The sequence below is a fragment of the Indicator indicator genome, chromosome 3 (genome assembly GCF_027791375.1).
Source record: "Indicator indicator isolate 239-I01 chromosome 3, UM_Iind_1.1, whole genome shotgun sequence".
Classification (NCBI taxonomy): Eukaryota; Metazoa; Chordata; class Aves; order Piciformes; family Indicatoridae; genus Indicator; species Indicator indicator.
Genome location: NC_072012.1, coordinates 17,161,385 through 17,184,934, shown reverse-complemented (window position 1 = coordinate 17,184,934; position 23,550 = coordinate 17,161,385). Strand labels below are relative to the sequence as shown.

Below are 23,550 nucleotides of genomic sequence, written 5' to 3'. Positions count from 1 at the left end.
CACTGGATTGCACAAAATGCCTTCAAGACTGCCCCAGCTTTGTCTGAAGTCAACATCAGCTCCAATTATTTATTTTTCTCCTTAGTTCTTGTTCCTGTAGCTAAAAACTACTGAATGAGACTCTGAAACTTCTCTTCCACAGTTTAATTCCTTCAGTTTCCAAAGCAAAAGCAGTTTTTCCTGGTGGTCAGTGTTAAAAAAATAGTGGTCTGTGGGGATTTCCTGAGGATATTTTCTTAAAAAAAAAATACTTTTCAGGATTGTATTTTAAGCTTTTTTTCCTGAGATTTGGAAGCAATTTTTCATGTGCAAGAAGCAAATTATAAAAATAATTTAGAAAAGCTGGATCAGTCATTATGAAGTTTTTGTTAGGAAAAAAAATTACCAAAAGCTATTTCTGATTTAGCAAGAACCAAATTTGCTGTTCTTGTATAAAGGTATGACAAAATAGGCTGTAGGACATTGCCATCAGAAAACATGAATGCTAACTTTGTAAAACTCTTCAGCACATAGCTGAGTCTGATGAAACTATTCCAGAAGGAGACACTTGTTAAAGAAGAAGTCTTGTCTCACTGTTGTGAAGTTGGCCCAGCATTATTTAACTGATGATTCATTATTTTGCACAATATTTTGAATACCAGTCATGCATGAGGACCTCCCCCCCTATACTGGGCACAGTACAGATATAGAATGAAAAAAGCATCTTTTGCTCCCAAGAGCTCCTAGTCATTGTAGAGGACTGGAGGGGCACATGGAGACAGACAGACATACAGACAGATGGAGGATGTAATAGATTAAAGGAACCAGCCAAACATGCTGTCAGACTTTTGGTAATCATCACAATTAGGGAGAGGCTTAAGTGTGTCCATGATATTTATATTCTACCAAAAGTTTTTAAATGTCCCATGCCCATTCTTGACTCCATTAATCCCATGAGATCTGATGTAGGAAAAGGAGAATACTGGAATAAAAAGAGAATATTTTGGGCTGTGAGTGGTACAAGCACCCCCCGGGGACCCTCAGGAGAAGCTCCACAGCAATTCATATGTGGGGAGAGGGCCAGTCTCTGAGCCATCTGCCAAAAAGCTGGAGAAGCCCAGAGCTGCGCCAGCCACTTCTAGAAGGAAACAGTGGGAAGCAAAAATACATCAGGACCTGGCTTTTTATTTTTGCCTTGCTCACGAGATGCATTTTGAAAAATGGTCGCAGGCTGCTAGGAAGAGTTTCTCTTCTCTATTTGCAAGCTTTTCTCCATCCTCATCTTGAAGTGGGAGAAGTAAGTGACCAAGATTACAAGCTTCCCTACTCACACATCTGCTGTTTCCCAGGCTCTTTATTCCCAAGAGGAGCTGTGCACAGCCCTCTGCTTCGCTGGGACCCTTGTACTTTCAGCACCCTAAGAATCACCCCTTCACCTCCCAAAGCCCTGGGTGCCCTCCCCGGGGCCAGAGGGTGCCTGGCAGCAGCTCTTCTCACCCCGGGGTCTGCTTGCCCTTGGCAGCTCGGCTCAGTTATATCCTGCCTCTGCGCTCCCTGTCCTGTCTCGTCCACCTCTTCCTTTCGTATTCCTCCTTTTTGCTGCTCTGCCGTTGCATCCCTCCCCTTTGTATCCCTCCCTTTTCACCTCCCCCCTTTGCACCTCTCTCATTTACATCCCTCCCCTTTGCCTCTCTGCCCCCTTCGCATCTCTGCCTTTCCCCATCCCTCCCCTTTCCATCTCAGCTCTTTGCATCTCTGCCCCTTTCCACCCATCTCTGCCTGCTTGGGTCTGATCCCTTTGGGTATCTGCCTCCTGACACCCTCCATTTCACCATTCCCCCCTACACCCCTTTGCACTCCTTTCCTTTTGCCTCCCTGCTCTCCCCCGCTTGCTGCCTCTCTGCCTTCTCCAACCCGGCTGCTTTGAACCTCTCCTCCAGGGCCCCCAGGTTCCCCTCAACCTCTGGGGCAGCCCGCAGCGGCTCCGGGCCGTCCTCCCCTCTCCAGCCTCTCCAACCCCCCCTTAACCTCTTCCCCTCCTTCTCTGCCCTCCCGCCCTCTCCTGCGCGCCCCGGAGCCGGCCGCGGAAGCCTTCCGCGATGCCGCCTCCTCCGCGGCTGCTGCCCCTGCTGGTGCTGGGCTTGGGGCTGGGGCTGGGGGGACGAGTGGGCGGTGGGGGCGGCTGCCAGCTGCCGACAGAGTGGCGTCCGCTCAGCGAAGGCTGCCGAGCCGAGCTGGCCTCGATCATCGTCTACGCGCGGGTGCTGGCGCTGCACCCCGACCCCTACGGCGCTTACAACTACCTGCCCTGGCAGAGGGGCCCGCCTGCCGGCCCCCAGCACGGAACGGAGGAGCTCTTTTATTCGGCCGAGATCGAGCTGCTGTGCGACCAGGCGTGGGGCAGCATGCTGGAGGTGCCCGCTGGCTCCCGCCTCAACCTCACCGGCCTCGGCTACTTCTCCTGCCACTCGCACACCGTCATGCAGGGCTACGCTTATTTCTTCTTCCTCCGGTGAGTCCCGGGATAGCGGGGGTCCCGCTGAGAGAAGTCGGCATCTCGGCTCCGGGGCATCACCGCGCCTGCCCCTGCCCTGGAGGGTTCGCTCCGTCCCGCTGCCGCTCTTCCCGCAGCTTGTACCCACAGCTTCATTGGGAAAAAAACAAGCCCAAATACGTATTATTGCAGCACTACCGGGCAGCAGATGGATGGGGAGCTGCTGCTGAGTAGCTCCTAGGTGCTGCTGGTTTGGTTTTGCTGGAGAGGGGCCAGCACCTGCTCTCCAAAGTTTGGCACAGGAGTTTAAAACACATCCCCAAATACTCATCTGAAAGCTTTGTCTTGGCTTTCCCAAGTCCCAGACAAATCCTGACTTTGGGCTTGTAAAAAAAAAACCCCAAACCCCACAATGTAGGAATAGAGCCATAGCTGTGACCTTTCAATCCAAGAGTGTTTACAAAAGGCTACTAAGTGGCTTGTTTGGAAATACTGGGTATATTCCTGTGCTGGGTGCATAGCACAGCAGTTTGATGCTGTCCTGTGCTCAGTCTGTGGCAATATCTTTAAACATGTTTGACATGAATTATTTATTAACTGCTTGAAGGAGTTTCAGTAGGAACCATGGGCCAAAGTGTAGATTTGCCTTTTAGTGGCAGGTGCCTTTTAGGTCCTTACTGCTGCTGCCTGGTTCAATCCTCTGTGTGGAAGTTGTCATCTTGGCAACCAGACAGCCAAGAGCCACATGCTGGCTAGAAGTTTGTCTGTGTGACTTTGGTGGCACTTGCTGAGCCAGACTGAAGTATGATGGGTGCCTTCTGTGGGAAAGTGCTGTTTAGCCTCACAGAGGGCTGCCTCTGCAATTTGTGTTTCAGAATGGATGAGAATTACATCCTCCTGCCACATGGGGTCAACTTCCAGGAGGCAATATTCCCAGACACCCAGGAGAACAGAAGGATGTTTGCCAGCCTTTTCCAGTTTTCTAACTGCTCACAGGCGCACCATGTCTTAAGTTTCTCCAGTGACTGGGAAATTCAAGAGGACAACCGGGTAAGGGACTTGTTTGCTCTCCAGGGCTTGCTTTCTAAGTGGGCACAGGCATTCCAATGACATCCGAATGTCATTTGCAAACATATATGTATCTATATATATATATGAATGCAAAGCAGAAGATCCCTGATTTTTTTGGTCCTTTGGTGATATCACAGGCAAAGTAACACACTGGCATAAAGTTAAACTGTTTTCAAAGCTGACCTCTGTTTTAGCTCTTTATCTTCCTGTGGACCTGAACAAAGCTTGGTTATCAAGCTGTTTGTGACTAATACATTGGAAACCAACATTGTTTGTGATCCTGTCCTACTCTGCCAGGTCATTTCTGGGTTTGCTATCTATAGAGCCCAAACTTTAACTTCATCTGAAATGTTCAGGAGCAGAGCTTTGCTTTTTTCACTTCTGTGTTCACCTCTTGTAGTGAGAGCAGTGCCTGGACCATGGGAGACTGTAAGGGATCATTCTTGCCTAATTTCACATCTAGCAGCACAAGCATCTGCTATCACCCTAAGCTGTCTTTGTAGCTTCTGGGAAAAAAATAGACTGTTGAGGGTGTGTTTCATTTAAGTGATGAGGACATGGTTCATCTGAACATGTGCTTCTGAACAAGCTGAGTGAAATGCCTTTTTCTCCTCTCAAGGGAAGCCACAGCAAGTAGTCCAACGTCTAGGTGATCCTCCCATAAGAAAGCACATTTTTAGTACGGAAAGACCAACAATGCTAGTTGTTAGTGGCTTCTGAGCCCCTTTATGGAGCCGTACTGTGTGTAAGAAATGCAGGATTTTAATAAATAATTCCCTGGCAGCAAGAAGCAGCCTGCGGTTATGTGTGCGCAATGTCTGGATGTGCATATACTTTTGCAAAAGAGGAGTTTGGAGAGGTGTTGTAGTGCCAAACCTTGCTTGATGAGGCTGGTGGTTTCCACTGATAAGTGAGAACACTTAAAGCGTTTCTTTCGGTCAGGAAGGACAGGACATGTTACTGCTTTGCATCTTCTCTGGATTCATCCAAGGAACAATATTTACGCAGAGCAGCAGATGCACTAGTGGTTTGTTGGGAGGTGGATGGAGGGAGCTTGTTAGCTGTCTGAGCCCTTTACCTTCACCAGCAAGCTGACTGCCAGTGTACAGTTTGAGCTGCTGCATGACTGTCTGGCCAGCGACATGACCCTGCTCCTTGGGGTGTGCCATGAGTGAGTGTTTTCTTAGAGCTGATATTTTGGGGAGGGAGTGGGAAACAGTGATCTTCAAACATATAACTAGGGACGCCATCAGGAACTCATGTTTAAGAGAAAATGAAGCATCTTACAATTAGTTTGCAGAGCCATAACCCTGGCTGGGAAAAAAGCGGGAGGTGCCTGCAGGCTCCTCAGTGACCCAAGCAAACTATTTGGCAAATAAAGGTGCTGCAGCTGCCAAATCCACAGATTTTGCTCCAGGGGAGCAAAGTGGCACTGGAGAACCACCACATCCATCTCTCTGTGTCTGCTTGAGATGTCTCTGCACTGCTTATTTAGCCACACTTAGCTACATGTAAGGGATCCTGATAGATTGGTGCTCATTTATGCCAGAATTGAACCTCACCCATCCACTGTAATGGAAATCACAAGGCAGAAACCTCCAGGGTAAGCTGGGGCAACCAAAAGCGTATGTATCAAAAGTGTATTTCAGCTGTTGTGCTCTTTGACCCCACACAGCTGTGAACAGAGTAGCAGGGATTAGAGCTGCTGGTCACCCAGACTGGGGTTGGTGGCTTTACATACTTCAATACCCACCCATCCAGGGAATAAATTCAGCACAACTGATGGACGCTTTGTCTTCCCTTCATAATGAAAAGTAAAAGCTTTCTCTGCACCAGTTAAAAATAGTTCAGGCTGACTGTGCTCCCATTCAGTTCCTGCATCTGTGTTTGACCATCTGAGCACTGGCTCCCAGGCTCCGCCTGGGAGGTGGATTGTGTTTCTGGCTGCCATGGTATTAGGAATTTGTCCCCCAGTTCTTCGCAATACAGGTGCCCATGTCCAGGGTGCAGCTCTCTTTTTGCTCCTCTCTTTGCCTTCTCACATCTGATGGTGAGCAGCCCTGCAGAAAAGGACTTGGGGGTACTGGTGGGTGAAAAGCTGGACTTGCAGCCCAGAAGGCCAGTCACATCCTGGGCTGCATCAAAAGCAGCATGGCCAGCAGATCGAGAGAGATGATTCTTCCACTGTATTCTGCTCTGGTGAAACCTCACCTGAAGTACTGTGTCCAGCTCTGGGCCCCTCAACACAAGAAAGACATGGACCTGCTGGAGCAGATCCAGAAGAGGCCACAAAGCTGATCAGGGCTGGAGAGTAGGGGTTGTTCAGCCTGGAGAAGAGGCTCTGGGGAGACTATGTAGTGGCATTTCAATATCTGAACGGGACCTACAGGAAGGCTGGAGAGGGAGTGTTTAGAAGAGCCTGTAGTGATAGGACAAGGGGCAGAATAGATTTGGATTAGACATAAAGAAGGAGGCAGTGAGGGTAGTGAGATACTGGAACAGGATTCCCAGGGATGTGGTGGAGGCCCCATCCCTGGAGACATTCAAGGTCAAACGATGGCACACTGAGCAACCTGCTCTAGTTAGAGATGTCCCTGCTCACTGCAGGGGGATTGGACAAGACGACCTTTGATGGTCCCTTTCAACCTGATGCGTTCTATGATTCTATGATTTACGATTGCCACCACATCCACTCACATTTCATCAGAGTGCAGGCAACTTCTACTTCCAAATGTACTTGGACAAGCTGCCCCATGCTGGCTCTTGAGCTGAAACCTGGGCCCACCCTTGTGACACAGAAATTGAGCATTACTCAGAGGATTACTCTTGAAGCTTTTTGGAAAAGAGTCTTCTTGGTTTCTTGTGGACAACCAAGGGGAGGTTCTGTGATTGTGTCAAGCTGTGGAGAGCTTGGACAGAGAGGGAATTGTCTTATGGTGAGGCTCACACTGCAGTGAGAAGTCAGGGGTCTCACTAGCTGCCTGTGTACTGACATAAATTGCTGTGCAATCAGAGGGAAGAGATGGAAAGGCTAAGATCCTCCTGCAGAAGGCAGTTGGGATGAATGTCTGGTTCCAAGAGTTATTAAATAAGGTCCCAACTCTGGGTCATGAGACAGCAGCATGCATGGATACCTTAAAAAGTGTCCCTGTCAAAAAGCAATGTGCTAAAGTAGGAATAAAGGAGTGAGAAAAACTTCTCTTTAGAGCTGCATCCCCTACTCAGGAAGACTTTAAAAATCCCTGTATTTGCTTATCGCCCCATGCCCTACTTCTGATATGTTTTGGGGTAGACATTTCAAGGGAGAATTCAGCACTGAAAGTATGTGCAGTTGCAGTGAATAATTTGTGTTTGTAGTTCTGGAGTGCTCAGCCGGAAGGTGAGAGAGCCCTGTAATGGTTGAATGCCTTTAGCCTCTTATAATGCTGCTCCCACAAGAGGTTCCTTCTGCAGAGTGTACCTGAGCTGGCAGCAGAGTCAGGAACCCAAAGGTGACTGCTGACTTGCTAGCCTCTGGCTTGCCCTCTCCTCTCTGCAGTGCTCCTTGCATGCCAGCAGCCTTGTCTGGGCTGTCTGAATGGATGAAACAAAGAAAACCCTGACAGCTCCTTCTTTTCTTCTCAACATGAGTGTCTGATGATGCAAAAGAGAGCAAAGAGATGTGCAGGAACTTCTTGGTGCACTGGGATGCACCACTGCCTTTTCCACTGCAGAAAAGCCCTTTTAATGTTTTGCAAGCCCCATAGCTCATGGTGAAAGGAGGCCAGACCCAAGGCACATCTTGTTGGGGATAATATGTTCCTCATTCTAGGCCTGCTGCTGTTGCTTGAAGCTAATTCCAGCTGTGTTTTTAAGCCCCTTGCAGTCTGGGCTGAAGGCCAGATGTTGCTTGCTGTAGTTTTTCAGTCTCATAAACTCACTTAGGTTCTTGTTCTGGTCACTCTGGAGAGCAACAGTAGCTCCTGCTGGCATTTCTTTAGACACTTGCAATTGGGCTTCCAGGTTTGCAGAGGCACTAATTAATTTGGCTCCATCCTGACTTTTCTCACAGCCTCTTAGTGGTATTTGCAGACTTTGGGTTTTACTCCAGCTTGCCACTGCAGCAGCTTCTGCAAGGTTGTTGCTAAAGCTCTAAGTTTCTACCAGGCTTGGGCTTGGAGCTGTATTTGTAACAAGCAGCTGCAACTTCTTGCAGAGTTGGGGGGCTCTTCTTGCAGCACATTGCAGGTACCTGGGTCCCAGGTTTGGCCCAGTCCCAGAGCTTATGTTGTTGGAGATAACAACATAACAGCACTCCTTTCTCCCTCTTGGAATTAGTTTTAGTCAATTCTTCCCACCCTCTGCCCCTGGGAGAAATGCAGTATTCACCTGTCCAAGGAATCTTGCAGTCAAAGCAGTTTCTTTTAATAAGCTGCTTTTATTTATGAAAGTAATAATTAAGAAGTAGTAAAAACCTGGTGGAAATTCTTAAAAAGTCCATGTTTTTACCCAAGTCTCATGCTGACCCCCTGAGGGAAGACCCACAGAACTATCAAAGAGTTTGTAAAATCTGATAGCCTGCTACATGGTCATCCCAGGCTGTCCTGTCTGTGACCAAGGTGCAGACTTGCTTCAGGAAACCACCCCAGACAACCCATTTGCTTTACCCTCTGCCTCCCCTCCATGCAGTTTTATTATTTTAGTGCAAATCTAGAGGCCCTAATTTCTATAGGTCAAATAAGGTCAATTAAGACCTTGCAGGCACAGGAGGAATGACACCAAAGTAACTTGAGGTCTGGTAATAATAAGGTCTATAGAAGTGCCAAAAAGAGCTTGTCATTATTTGTTATTCAGAGAGGTTTTAGCTCCAAGTTGATACGAAAATGTGGTCTTGTGGCCTCCATTCCACTTGCTGTGAGTTGAGGTGGTGTTCATGATCTGGGACCATGCAGTGCTTTCCAGGGCACCTTCCTCCCTGTTGTTTTCACACAGGATAATTTTAAGTTTATTCCATATGCATTAGCAGTGGCATGTCAAACTACCTGTGGGCAACTGTGAGAGCACTTGTGTTAGTGCTGTGATAAAGCCCATGGAACTTAAGGAGTCCAGTAACTTCAATTAAGCCTGGCAAGATTGCAGAGAGAAATTATTTCTTTTATTAAACCTCTCTCCCTGCATTGCTTCTCCTCCTCTCAAGCATCAAAACCACAACCATATTGTTACTTCAACCGATTTAGACAGACTTACCTTCTGAGAGGCCTCCAGAGATTTATCTGGGTAATAAGAAAGCTTTGTTATGAGGGCTATCTGTGTTCCAAATAAAAAGCAAGGTAATCAGTGGGTTAGCAAGGCAGTCTTCAAGTACCTGCTTAGCATCTTTGGGCTTGGGTCCTCTTCTCTGGTGGCAGTTTGGCTGCTGTAACAAACTGGTGACCTGATTAGGACACCTGCAAGACTTTGGAACAGCTGCAAAGGGAACCAGTAAGAAAAGCAATGTAATTGCATAAATGGCCTTGCTTGTGCCAAGCAAAAATTAAATGGCATTCCTCCTCTGTGGAAGTAGAGGACATAGTTTCAGAACGATTTGTATTTTAGCAGTGGCTGTGTGTGTGAACTGGGAGCTACTGAATCAAATAATTTCCTGAACCCATCTATGGGCAGCACCAGCATATTTTGCCACCAATGGCTCCAGCCCATCTCTTCTCTGATGTTCTCAGCTGGGTGGATGGTAGAGGGTCTTGTTCAGCAGCACTTCACAGGACCACAAGAGCTTAAATCACAATGAAACAGCTATTTGCACAAAAGCTCTTTGGGCTTGCATAGTGTTTGCTGTGGGGACCTGTGTCAATCCATCTCCCCAGCTAACACGCCCGTGGAAAAGGGAAAAGAAAGTAAATTGGGGAAGTCTCCATATTTTTTCTGCCCACCCTGGTTTTTGGTCTGGACAGTGATTAAACAGTATCATGGCTAGATACCTGCTGGAGAGATGCCTATTGCATCCCTGGAGAGAGCCTCAGCCACCTTAGGTGCAGGGCCCAGAGCTCTTCATGCTGTGGCTGAGATGGACATTGGTGATGCCGAAGGCGTCTTTGCGATGTGAATCGTGCAAAGCCTGGCCGCTAGAAAGACAAGCTGATAACTGTAATGGATTTCAGCTGAAACTTTATCCATGGTACCCACTGATGGAAAATGGAAAAGCAATTTGGTTTTTTCTCTCTTAAAAACTAAGAACTTCTGTTCTTGAGTTCCCTCTCTACTCTGAGTGCTAGCATTGTAAAACACTGTTTGTAGAGTCCAGATCCTGCAGTTTTAAGGGCAGGACTGGTTTGGAAAAGAGCAAGCAGCAGCCTGGCTTTGGTTAAGACAATTTCCTTTAATTCCCATGTACTGGCCTTTTGTGTTTGCTTGTGGCATGAACTGCATAAAGGATCCTCCCTTCTCCGGTCCTAAGGCATTAGGGAAACAGAAAATATTCCAAGTTCAAAACAGTGCTACATGGCAAGGGCAAGGCAAAAAGATATTGAAATAAATGGAAGTAAGCCAAATATCTAGAGGTCTGAAAATTTTGGTTTATGTTCAGTTTCTTGCCTTGCTGTCTGTTAGAAGAGTTATTGCTTGGTTAGCCCAATAGCATAATAGAAACTGTACAGTGCTTCTGGATTGTTATAGTAGTGGTTTACAGCATTTTGTTCTCCTCCCAGAAACCCACCCAGAGTGTATCCCCTCCCTATGAGCTGTGTTTAATTTGAAAACATGCAAGAAATATGAGATGAAATGGAGAACTGCTGACAAGTGTCTGTGATGAGGGGAGACCACGAGACAGTTGGTACAGTCGGGTTAACAGCTCCAAGAGTCTTTTGGCATAGAAATGGCATTGACTTGTTTCCAAATCTTCCCACTCAGACTGTGGTGGGGACTGTTAGAGATCTGACTGGCATCTCCCTATCAGTTTTCTGTCATTCCACATGCACACAGGCTGCTAAAATACAGAATAAAAGATCAGAAAGGAGTACCCAATATTCTTAGCTACAAGATGTTTCCATTGCATATGGTCTTTGTCATATCTATAGAACCAAGAAGGTATTCTGAACATTTCCCAGGAGAAAAAATGGGGACATTTCTCTGGTTGTAGAGTGTCTCTTCGAGGCACCTTATTTCTGTGCCTGAAGGCAGGTTGTGTGACTGCTATATGCAGTGCAGGAGAGAGAGCTTGAGGTAGGATTGGTTGTGAACAGACTGAATGAGGAGCTTTTCTCCACCCATTTGAAATCTTGACCTTACTGGCAGCTGGGACTGTGAGGAGCTACCCAGATGAGGCCCCCCCCACTTAACACCCTCCTGGTACCAATGTGAAGTGAGGGGAGTGTCCATCAGTGTCCAAGCTCCCAGTGGATGAGTCTGGACCGACTTTCTGTCGAACAATGTAGATTACTGTAGAGCACAGCTCTCTCTGACTGTGTCTTGGGCACATCCAAGTACATGATATCCCTAAAAGTATCTGGTTTTCAGCCCACTGAGCAAGGAAATGCCTAAACAACCATGGATATGTGTGTGTATGTACACAGCTGCCTCCTCTGAAGGGTGAAACACCAATACTTCCAGGAACTGGCAATGAATGAAGACCCACAGGGCTCCAGGCTGCTTTTGATTATCCAGAGCCACAGTTAAACAAAGCTCTGCCAAATGCACTAAATCATTCCAGATTTCATGGCACAGAGCTATCTGCTGTTGTACATGAACTTGGTGCTGAGCAGTCTTCTGACCCTGGCCCCAGCACTTGAAAACACTTGTGCCCATGGCCAAATCATCTTCCTTGACACAGGTGTTCAAGGTGCTGCCTGGGTGTCTGGGACCTGGCCCCCAAGGAGAAGGATTGATGTTGGTGTTCTCATAAGGTAGATGTGTTATCTTACCAATTGGAGGCAAAAGAAAATGTGCAGCCCAAAGAAGCAGATCTTGGTGGGTTTTTGATCCAGTCTTTCTTATTATCCATATTTGTCCCATGATTTTTCAGCCTTAGGGAGTGGAGGTACTGACTTAGCCTGAGAGCTACTGCAAAATGCTCAGTGCTTTTAATTGGATTGGGAACAGGAAGGGGAAGCAAACATCTGAGCTGGGTGCCTCTGGCTCTTTACCTGCTTGGATGTTCCTGGACCTTGATTTGGGCCATTTGTTTTGGGAAATACATTCAGAGTGAGTCTCAAGCAAGTTTTCTGGGACAAGAGCAGCCAAAATGAATGAGGGAGGTCCACAAATTCTGTGTTGCTCAGCCCAGTTACAGGAGCTGTCAACCCCCTATGTAAAACTCCAAGTCTATAGATGTGCTAAGTGTTTGTGTGTACAAATCCATGCTTTATGTTCATCAGCAGTTGGGGAGGTGATTCATATGGACCAGCAGTTCCAGGCCAGGATGTGTCCTTGAGGCACACGCTGCTTCTATAGGCACTATAAACAGATCTGGACTTTGGTTTAGTTGCTGGCCCCAGTTGACCTTGAATCTAGGGAAAAGTCTTTTCTTTCCACTTCTGTCTCTCTCCTGTCCCACCTGTGAGATAGATGCAGAAAAAGATGGAGCAAAATGTTTGTTAAGATCAACAGCCACCAAAATCCAGCTATCAGCTGACTGACAGGACATCTGTAATACTGCCTGTAACCACATCAGCCACTGCAGCCTGAAGGATGATGAGATCTCTCAATTTGGGATGTATTTTCTCCCAGCCCGTGCATTTGGATGTTTATTTTTGTAAATGGCCACCCAAGCTGGCTCTGAGGCAGCAACAGTTCAAATCCCTAATGGAAGCTGAAGATGGAGCCTTTTAAAGCCCTTCCTGCCTCCACCAGCCAAATTCCCCCAGAGAATGTCCTTGTGCCACTGTGCTTGGCCAGGAGAGGCCATGCAGTGCCAGGCTTGGCTTCACCTCTGGCACTGGAAGCATGAAGCCCTTGCTGCAGCTAACATGAAGTGACAAACCAGAGAAACTGGTTTAGAGGGACTGGGAGCATAGCAATTGTTGTGACCAGTTACAGCTGGTTGCTGCTCAAATCATTGCAGGTGCCTCTGGCAGCTGACATGGTAATTACCTCCTTTTGCTGCCCAGATTTGCAGGTTGGTTGTTTTTGGTTTTTTTTTTTTTTTAGAAGAATGCTGCTACAACTGTTACTCCAGTTATCTGTGAAATGAATGACAGTAGGGAAAGATATACTGAGCAAGAAGCAAGTCTCCATGGCACTGTATAATGTGAAGGGGAAATAATATGACTAGAGAGCCATACTGAATTTCTGCCCAAAAAAGTGAAAAGCAAGCAAGCAAAAAAAATATTTCCTGAGATATGAAAGCACTTTAATGGACTTGTTCTGCTATATTTTTGCATTTCCCAGATCAGTGGGGACCCAGTAGAAGTACCAGCTACTGCAAAAGGGAATGTCATCACAGTGTTTGTATTGAGATAAGATGTGGGACTATAATGAAAGCCAGTACTTTCATACTGCTGTCCTTGAACAGACTCATCACTTTACAGAGGTAGAAGGAGAACTATTTCCTTTCTGCAGATGGTAAAAACAAGGCAGGCATGTTAGGCCCTGTATCCCAGTGGAGACAATTCTCTTTGACCCAAGATTTATCTCTACTGGTATTAGAAACAGCTGTCTGAACAATTTTTCTTTCTATAAATTGTCCTGTGCCCTTCTCCTTTCCTCTCTGTGACTTCCAGCCTTGTTACACAGGCAGGACCGTACTTTTGAGTAAGATACATTCAGATGGATGACAGACGCATGAGCAACTGAGGTTTGGTCATTGGTTCAAACCAAAGGATGCTGGTGGTATGAAGTCTCTCTTCTTTCTTCAGGTGAACAGTGACACCTGTCCTCTTCATTGCCACAAAACGCAATGAGTTTATCACTTCTGCTTGTCTTCACTGTACACCCATTTCAGAGCACTCTCATTTGTTTGGCTTGCTTTTTGTCTTTCCAGAACCTTTAGACAAAGCCTCAACACAATGATCTTCGTCTGGATGTTTTTGATTAAATTTTTTATTGTGGAAAAAAATTAAAAAATTCAGTTAGTTGCTTAACTGGATGGTAGATGGGGAGAAAAAGGAATGAAATTCAAAGTGGAGTAATAGCTTGTCCTGACATTGGCTGAGGATTGGTGTAGGAATTCAGATGCTATAATTCCCCATTTCCATTACAAGGGAAAAGAAGCCCCTTTCTGAACCTGTGAAGCATGAAAATAGGAGCCACATTCACCCAAAATCTTCCATTTTGGTGCAGAGCGGGGAAGTTCTTTTTCACCTTAAAAGCATCATCTTGGAGCTTGGAAGAGGACGGGTAATGAAGAAGGGGCTTAGCCACAGTGGCCATGGGGGACCTCTGCCAAATATCAACCTATGCTTTAAAAGAGCTCTGAGGTCTCAAATGGGTCACAAGATTTTATTTGTGGTCTGTAGAAGATACACAAGTGAGAATCTCTGGTTATATGGCTTATTTGTGGGAAGGAGCAGGCAGCTTGTTCTTGATCTGTAAGTACCATTGCTGAGGAAATATCTGTTAAGTAGAGGGAAAGTAAATAAAAAGATATAAAGTAAAACAGATATAAATGAGAGAAAAATAAAAAACCCACATGGAAATAGGAAATGAGGAAATAATTGACTGAAATATGTAGCCAGTTGATGTGGCAAAATCTCCATCATTTACAAGGCTTGGCTAAAGCTGGGAGATTGTGGTGGATCTCTTAGTCAGAAGGCAGGATCCTTCCTATTTTTGCCTGCCTCTGGAGGAAGTTTCACTGCACAGGTCATGACATGGCTTTGGGTTTCAGAGCACTCTGCGCCTGTCCACTTCTTTCTCCTCAAACTGGACTGTGTTGTCAGTATTGACTTGCTCCCTCTGGAGAGGGTCTAGATTCCCTATGCTGTGGTTGAGCAGCTCCAGGAGGTACCAGGTGGCATCCACAACCTACCTCCATAAACTGGATTCAAGAGTACCAGGAGGTGAATTTTTCTAAAAACCACTTGCAAGTTCCTTGAGTCCTTCAGACAGCTACAGCCATGATGGACATGATGATATTGGGAAAAGCCTGTGGACTGGACACCAGCAGTTTTAAGAAGCCCCCCTAGGGAAGGGTTGTTACTACCATCAGTGACTAGATTTCTGCCCTTTTTCATGTTTTAGGCACATTTTCTTTGAGTTCAGTTAACACTTTACAATCTGTCCCTTGAAATCATAATTGAGCCTGTGTTTTCTGAAGTCTCTATTTCAAAGGGCAGGGAAGCAAATGGGATTCTTGGTTCTTTTCCCAAAGGTGCAGATCTGTAGATTAAAGGTATCATGAAAATAATATTTTTTGCTCAAATCTTTTCCCTACAATAAAAATGGCTCAAAATCACATCCAGTGACAAAACTCTGCTGTACTTAACCCATGTCTAGCAGCAGGTGAAGTACTGCTGGGAAATGTCTGGTGCTTCCAAGTCAGTGGAACTCTGGAACACATCCAAATCCTTACAGATGGTGGTTTCTCCAGAAACACATTACAGATGTTAAGGATGTGAAGGAGCAGACCCCCTCCAGCACAGCATCAGGTCAGAGAAGGGCTAAAATCAAAATCCCAGACTGGAGGCATTTGCCTGCCTATTCTGTGTCTTCAGGATCCACTTCTGGTTCCTGCTCATTGTCAGAAATGCCAGAGAAGCCTCCCGTGGTCCCTGCTAACAAAGTGGTGCTTATCATGCTTTGGTAATTGCATTTGCTATGGTATTTGCAGCATTGCCTAGATTTTGAAATGGAGAGAGCTCAGACTTGCCCAGGGCTAATTGTGTGCTCTAACCTGCTCCTGAGCCCATGTGGGTCTTTAAACATTCTCATACACACAGGCAGTGTCCAGGGTCAGTCCAAACCTGACAGTTACTGAGCTGGATATGTGGCCATTGCATTGTTAATGTTTGCTCTCAGAATTTATCAGGGGCAGTATCTTGTCCCTTCCTCTACAGATCCTAGATAACTTCTATTTTCTTTTCTCTTTTTTTTCTTCTTTTTATTTTCTTTTTTTTTCTTTTCCCTTTCCTTTCCTTTCCTTTCCTTTCCTTTCCTTTCCTTTCCTTTCCTTTCCTTTCCTTTCCTTTCCTTTCCTTTCCTTTCCTTTCCTTTCCTTTCCTTTCCTTTCCTTTCCTTTCCTTTCCTTTCCTTTCCTTTCCTTTCCTTTCCTTTCCTTTCCTTTCCTTTCCTTTCCTTTCCTTTCCTTTCCTTTCCTTTCCTTTCCTTTCCTTTCCTTTCCTTTCCTTTCCTTTCCTTTCCTTTCCTTTCCTTTCCTTTCCTTTCCTTTGTAATAATAGTAAAGCTGTCTACCCATCAAATCTATCTTTCTACAATTTAAAGAGAAGGTTGTTGAGAGGAACCATATCAAAGGCCTGGCAGAAGTCTGACAGATGACATCTGTAGCTCTTCCCTTGTTCACTGACTTAGTTGCTCCATCACAGAAGTCCCATAGACTTATGTATGTTCAGATTCCTTGGGTGGTCATGAACCTGATCTTCTCTTACAGCAGGTGGGTCTTTGCTCCTCCCACCCTTGTCTTGTGGTCCATTGACTTGGCAGGTGTGGGAAGAGAGGTTGCCAGTGAAGGCTAGGGCAAAAATTTGTTGAGTACCTCAGCCTTTTCTGTTGTTACTAGCTTGCCAGTCTTGCTCATTGGAGGGTACTCTTTCTTTGACCTTCTTTTTCTGGTTGACATACTTCTAGAAGCTCTTTTTATTATTCTTTGCATCCCTTGCCAAGTTCACCTCCAGTTGCACCTTGTCCTTCCTGACCCCATTCCTACACAAGCAGGCAGTGTCCTATACTCTTCCCAGGATACCTGTCCCTGCTATCACTGCTTGTGCATTTCCTTTTTGCTCTTTAGTTTGACCAGCAGATCTTGGGCTCAGACATGCCTGTCTCTTGCCACCTTTGCCTGATTTCTTGCACCTGGGGATCAAGATCTCTTGCACTCTATGGAAAGCCTTCTTAAAGATCTGCCAGGTCTGTTCTGCTCCCCTGTCCCTGAGGACCATTTCTCAGGGGGTCCTACTGACTAATTCCTTGAAGAGATGGAACTTTTCTTTCCTAAAATTCAGGGTCCTGACTTTGCTCTTTGCCTGGCCCATATCACTCAGGACTGTGAACTCCACCAGCAGGCCCAGGCTGCCTCCAGTGTTAGTGTCACTGATTAGCTCATTTGAATTGGTGACCAAGCCATCCAGTATCATATCCTCTCTGGTCAGGCCATTACTTGGTTTAAGAAGTTATTCTCCATGCTTTGTAGGAGTCTCCTGGAGTCCAACAGACTGAGATGCCTACCTTTATGGGAGCAATTCAACTGTTTGTTGCCATTTGAGAAGCCATAGGAGATCTGAGAGAGCTCAAGACCAGGAACAGCAGGATGCTGTTCATCACTGAACCATCATCTCATCCAGTAGTAGCTGGAACCTACACAGGCATTTCAGGTGTCACAAAGTGTCACAGGGTGGGCTGCTGAATCACACTTTATTTTATTTAATTATGAGAATTGCCTTTTCAATATGAGAATTGGCAGCATAAATAACTGCTTACAGAAATGCTTCAAAACGCAGGCCTAAATGATACCAGGATTGTGTCTTCTGCCTCAAAGCATTGATGCTTTCTCCAGGCATAAACTGATACCGAAGTGGCAGCTTCATGGATGCACACCTTATGGCACATAAAACATGCTGAGGAGTCAGTCCAGATATTGAGACTGGTTCTTCCCAAGACCCAGATGATGTTTGCAGTGTCAGCTCAGCTGCATTTGGTATTCCTGACTTCTCTAGAGCAGCACAGTCATTTGGAAATCCATGTCCAGCACAGTAAGTGCATTGAAAGAGCTCCTGTGTTGCACAGAGTGGTGAGGGTAGCCCTGCAAATAAGTGGTTTCAAATTCTGCTTTCCTTTTAGGTGAAGACAATATCTTAATACTGCAGAAACAGAGCTCACCTGAGCTCACATTGTGGTTTGGCCTTGCCTCCCTGTGGACTTGTTAGTGTCTTAAAGGGACTGACACGATCCTGGACCGTTTATGTGGCAACACCCTGACCATGACTATGGCTGTCTCTCTGTGTGAGTTTCCTGAATGCTGCAGTTCTGGACTTAGATTCAGTGAATTTTGGAAAAGTCCAGAGCTTGAAACAAGCACTGCAGCCTGTTTGGGGTCATACTTCCGTATCTGTTGCTGTGTGGAGCAGGTGGCTTGAATTTGGCTGAAGCTTAAGATGCATTTTGAAATCTTCATCTTCTAGTTTTACAAAGCCTTTTGGATAAGGTTTGCTGAATGCATGTAAGATGTTGAGTTTTATTTTATGGATTTGAAGCAAATCTTCTAAATTCCTTTAAAGTAATTCCTTGCGTTTTGAAATTCCAAACCCCCAGGCCCCTTCTTTCAAATGCTTGTGGTCAATTATAGACTGATTTAGGAAATGGTGCAAAATGTTTAAATGAAACTAGAAACATTTTTATTTATATTTTATCAAAAGGGAACTATATCTCTTACCATGGAAAGCCTTAGACTCCAAAGCTTGTGTTCTAATCTAGACAACATTTTTGGAACCATCACGTAAGAGGACTTTTTTTTCCACATGGGGCTCTTTGAATTACTTCAACATTGATTTTAGGGATTTTTCTATTTGGTAACCAAGCATACACTCTAGATTGGAATCTGAATGTATTTTTTCCCATGCATTTTATGCATAAATATTCTGTTTTGAGATTGATTTCCTGGTTGGATTTTTGTAAGTGGTAGTTGAAAGGAGTTAAGGAGTTTGACTACTTCAACATTGCAATCTGAATGTATGAAAGACTGAATTGCATTGCATACAAGACTCTAGTGCTGTAGCCAATAGCAGAGTGGAGTACAGGAGTCCTTTCATAGGTTCATAGATTCATAGAATGATTTGGGTTAGAAGGGACCTTAAAGATCATCTAGTTCCAACACCCTTTCCACTAGACCAGGTTGTTCAAAGCCTCATCCAACCTGGTCTTGAACACCTCCAGGGAGGGGGCATCTGTGACCACCCTGGGCAACCTGTTGTACGCTACATTAAACTTCACATTTCATCCACTCTGAGCACCACGGCTGTACCCCCAGCCAGCTCTTAGCACTGCATCCTCATCACTCCTTCTCCCTCTCTATCCCATCATCCCACAAACAGTAAAGCCAGAAAACAGCATCCATGTAATGGGAGCTCAAGACAATTAAGCTGCATAGAAAAATCTCTGGTGGTCAATCAAAGACCGCTCTTCAGCTCCAGAGGTCAGAAACCTCTATATGGATCCATCTGTGCTGTCAGCAGAAGAGCTATAGACCCTAGGGCAGGTGCTTCAGTATCAGAAGCCCTGAACTGGTGCAAAATAGTGCTCTTCTGTTGACAAGTGGAGAAAAGGAGTTGGGGCTACAAAAGAAGTATGAGATATGTGATGGTTTGATTTCAAAAGTTCGAAATGGAAACCAAACTATATTCAAGTGAAGCAATCCATTGAATAGCTAAATATAGTGTGTTTTGTATTATCTACAAAGTACAGTAAATATTTCAACCTTATTCAATTTCCACTGAAACTCCTGCTGACTTCAAAGGGGGAAAAAGTATGTTAAGGAATATAGTCCATTTTCTCCTCCTCCTGTGATTTGAGAGATGTATAATCTGTGGTTGTGATGAGGTGTGGTTGGTTTGAGACAGTTTGGTCTCTTTTGGGCTGATGGAAACTAAAGATACGGTGCAGAAGAACCAGCCAAGCCAACCACAGTGGCGTTTGAGTTGCCTCATGTCATACAGAGGAGACATGCTCTTGTGGAAATCTCTCAATTTCTGGAAAAGGTAAAAGGCAGGAGACAGGGTTGTCTCTTGCCACCATGAAGCAAGCCTGGTGCCTGAAGGAGACCAAGTGTCCTGGAAAGACTTGCTCTTGGCAGCAACTAAAACACCTTATTGCTTCAAACCATTACTTAGAGTTCATCATTCCTTACATGGCCCCATTTCTGGGAAGAGCTGAATTTAGAAGCAGAACATCCAACCCAACCTTGAAAGCCTGAGCACCATCTTTCTAAACTGAAGGATCTTTTAGCCCATAGTTGCAGTAGGCTCAAGGCCTGGTCTCAGAGATCATCTCGAAGGGAACAATGAGTCATGCTGTATGAAGGCCTACTAAAACTTTCCAAGGACATACAGCTAAGAAAAACTGATGTGATTTGTTCTCAGCACGTTTGCTTAGCTGGGCTGATCCTCAGTCTTTCAGCTGTTGTCTCCCCAGGTAATGATATGTGGTGGTTCTTGCTGATGCTTTCTCAGCCTTCAGTGTTTTTGGGTGAAGAACTCTGCAGTAAAGTTACTTTCATATATTTAGTTGTTTCTATGTATTCAGTGACTTTCAGTGAATTTATCTTCCATAAGGCTGTCCAGTTTCCTCTTGAGAACCACTGCTTTTTGATTGCCTTGAACCTGGTTCCTATTATATTATCTAATACGCTCAGTACTTCTGCTGGAAGATGGTGCCATCTTTTTTCATTCCCTCCATGGCATTCATGGTTGTGTAGACCTCTATCCTATATCCTCTCATAGCATAGGACTCAAGGTTACAGACAATGTTTTATGTCTGAACCTTAAAGAAGGTTGTTTCTGTCCTATCCTGGATGAGAATCAGCTACCACAAATGCTCTGTGATGCAAGTCCATGAGAAAATAGGTAGTAAAGCCCCTTCTCTGGCTGTCTGAGACCTCCCACTGCTATTGCCACAGAGAAATTTCAAAATTTTCCCTAGACTGCTGGAAGTGCCAACAGGAAAAGCAAATATTTATGTGTAAGACTTAACCCCAAAAAGATTAAGTGCAGATGGATGTCAGCAGTGCCAGCAACCTGCAAGAGCAAGTGAAAACTGAGAAGGATGTAAAATCAGAACATGGTATGGAAAAAAAAAAAAAAAGAAGAAAAAGAAAAAATTAAATATAAAACAGATTAGAAGCAAATGAGGGCTTTCTGCTTTCCCAAAGAAGGGCAGCCTGAGGACCAGCAAAGAGGAGTGCTACAGCAGAGCCTCAGCAATGTTAGCAGCTTGGGAGGCTCCAAGGGTAAGCACAAAGTATGGAGTTGGTAGGAACATCAGCATGAGGAGTGCAGCTTGATGGGATGGTACATGGACTTTGGAAATTGGGAAGTGTTGTGGAGGCGATGAATATCTTGCATGGGCTTTGGTTACCACCTCTTTAGCTCTGGAAGTCACTTACTAGCTGGGAAATGGTGATCCGTGGGAAGAGATTTGGATTAGTGAAGCTTGGCCCATGTTCCGTGGGAGGAGAGCCGTGCAGTTTGGAAAGTGTCCATCTAGGGAAAATCCTAAGTGGTGGGGCTGTCTAGACTAGTCAGGAAGGCGTGAACAAATAACCAGGGGAAAATAGAAGAAAAAGAATAAAAGAAAGCATGATGCCTCATCTAGAATGAAATTAAAATGTCAGGAAAAAAATAAATCTTCTAAGGATGCAAACAGAAGATGTTCTTAACTGACTTCATTCTAATGCTGTGAACCCATTTAACAAGGAGTGGAAATTAGACATGTCCATAGCTGGATTTACATGCCACTGCTGGAAGTGGGTGGGGAGCTGTGTGATAGGAATGTTACAATTAATTATGATAAACCTCTTCCTAACAACTGTGTGGGCAGCGTGCAGGTGTCTGTGAGGACCCTGGCAGCCTGACAGAAATGTAATTATGGGTTATGGAGTTAGAAGTGCTACAGAAGAAAACACTCTTTGGCACTTTGTCAATCAGCAAACTGCTAATTATCAATTGCCCCAGGAAAGTAGTACCTCCTTAAACACCTGGATGTGGTGTGAGTGGGAGCATGGAGGGAAGTGTAAGTTACCCGGGAGGCTGCACTTACAGCGAGGATTTCCTGACTTAGAAATCAAACCAGTTCTGCTCTAAATCTTTTTTTTTCCTTTTTGACCTGCCACTGGAAGTTGGTAACCATGTATGTCCATAAAATCCAGCTTAAATATGGTGGCTTTTAAAACTGAATAGATCACAGATTGGCTGGGTTGGAAAAGATCCTCAAAGGTAATCTTGTCCAACCCCCCTGCAGTGAGCAGGGACACCTCCTGAAGAGCATTAATCTTCAGTTTGCCAGTGGCCATGGTGGACTCCTTATCTCTGAAAAAGAGGTTGGATCCTTTTTCTAGGAAAGATATGCACCTGCTGAGGTCTTTAGGTGAGTGTAAGGGATGACTTTCAGCAATTTTTTACAGGAAATCGGATCTAATCTGCTTTAAATAGAACTGATTCTTCTTGCTCTCATTGTCCCATATTGGACGTGACCTTTGGGCAATTTAGTTTCATGTGTGGGGGTTTGGGAGCTGTATGCTACATAGTGTCTTTGTCCTAAAAGCTATCCTTTGAGATTTTTCTCCCTGTGGGTCACAGGAAAGATTGTACAGCTGTGATTACAAGAAAATCTCAACCACAAGAGTGAACAAACAACAGCCCAGAAAACAAGGTCTGAAGCTGTCCAAGGCACAATTTTAATCAAGCTCAACTACAGCTGAAGAGTCAGGATGAGAAAAAGCATTGCCTTACGGAGGCTGTCTTCTAAAATCACTTTGGAGTAGGAGCCTTTTAAAAATCCCCATCAAATGCAATAAAACATGCTGTAAAGCAGCTTTAAAAACAGAGGGAAAGAAAACACATCTCCATCACTACAGTGACAGCCAAGTGGTGCTTGTCAGACCTGGGTTCCTTTAAAAATGTGTGCTGAGCCCTTTCCCACTCTTAGTGCTGTTTGCTGAAGTATTAAGGAAATGGGAAAGCATCCAGAAAACTGGTTCAACTCAGCTGACACCATGAAGTGTGAAAAAGGAGCAGGAAGGAGATTGAGGTCTGCAGCACAGTGTTGACCTGCCGCTGGCTGACGACATGGCAATGCATCACACTGGTCCTGCTGGCACAGTGCCATGCTCAGAGGTGTCCAGCAGCTGTTGAAAGGGGAACTGGAATAACATCTGCTCACAGCTGCTTTTTTTTTGGGGGGGGGGATGGGGGGTGGGGAGGGGGGGTGGGAAGGAGTGGTGGGGGTGGTCCTGATGGAAATAAGGAGATGGATTTTTGAGGTAGCCTTCAGGAAGCTTTTAACTCTGCTGACTACAAGGTGTGGAAGTGCCCCATAATACCACACTGCCCTTGAAGATGTATAAAATCTGTAACAGTGAATTGATGGCAGTTTGTCAGAGGTTAGCAGAGCTGTGTTCTCTTCCACTGAACTTCTGCAAGCCTTACTGTGTGTGAATTATTTGTGTGCTGTAATGCCTATAGTGGCTTAATGCATAACATACATGCAAGATGAAGTTTAAGGAGTGCCTATCTGTGGTTGTTACAGACATTCTTTGTCATGGCCATTGCTGTAACTTAATTGTTTCTTAGCCAGGATTTTTGAAGCTCAGGGAACCCACGTCTGCATTCACTGTATCACCATCCAAGATTCAAAACTCAGCTCGGAACTGGTTAGGTAAAACTGCGTATAAACCTTCTTGTGATTTAACATCAAGAGGAGTTAATACTAGAAGACACTTCCCTATCTTATCAGTTAATGTAGAGTTTATTAAGGATCCTTCCCTTTTCCTCTTCCCTTGTATGTGGCTTTGTGTAGATCTCATGGACTATGAGTCATGAGTACAAGAAAAGAGAGTAACAAGTGAGTTTGAAATCTGAGGCCAGTTTCAGAATTTTGGGAGTAAAAGTGACTTTGTTAGTTTAAGGTGCTGGTCTACTTCAATAAGCAGTAGAGATGGAATGTTGCTTTTTGAGCTCTTCGTTCACTGCTATCTGGAGTAAACTTGGGTGTGGGGTTGGCCAAAGAGGCAAAAGGTGGTCTACAAACTGAAAGTGCAGTTTGAATTTTGGGGTTCAGCCCAAATCTGTAAGATTCCTGGGAAATATTCCCTCAGCAGTCAAAGGCACACACAAGGATGGGGCTTGCATTTTCTGTAGTTTTCATTAAATTGGAGC

The 23,550-nt window shown here is 45.1% G+C and overlaps 1 protein-coding gene across 1 annotated transcript in view; it reads left to right on the top strand.

Moving 5' to 3' along the window:
* Window positions 1-2,078: 2,078 nt before the first annotated feature.
* CCDC3 (coiled-coil domain containing 3) overlaps window positions 2,079-23,550 on the top strand; it is a 38,898-nt gene continuing 17,426 nt past the window's right edge. Inside the window, exons 1-2 of the mRNA XM_054399873.1 lie at window positions 2,079-2,491; window positions 3,349-3,523. Of these exons, the coding sequence (XP_054255848.1) occupies window positions 2,079-2,491; window positions 3,349-3,523 (588 nt within the window). The remainder of the gene's footprint in view (window positions 2,492-3,348; window positions 3,524-23,550) is intronic.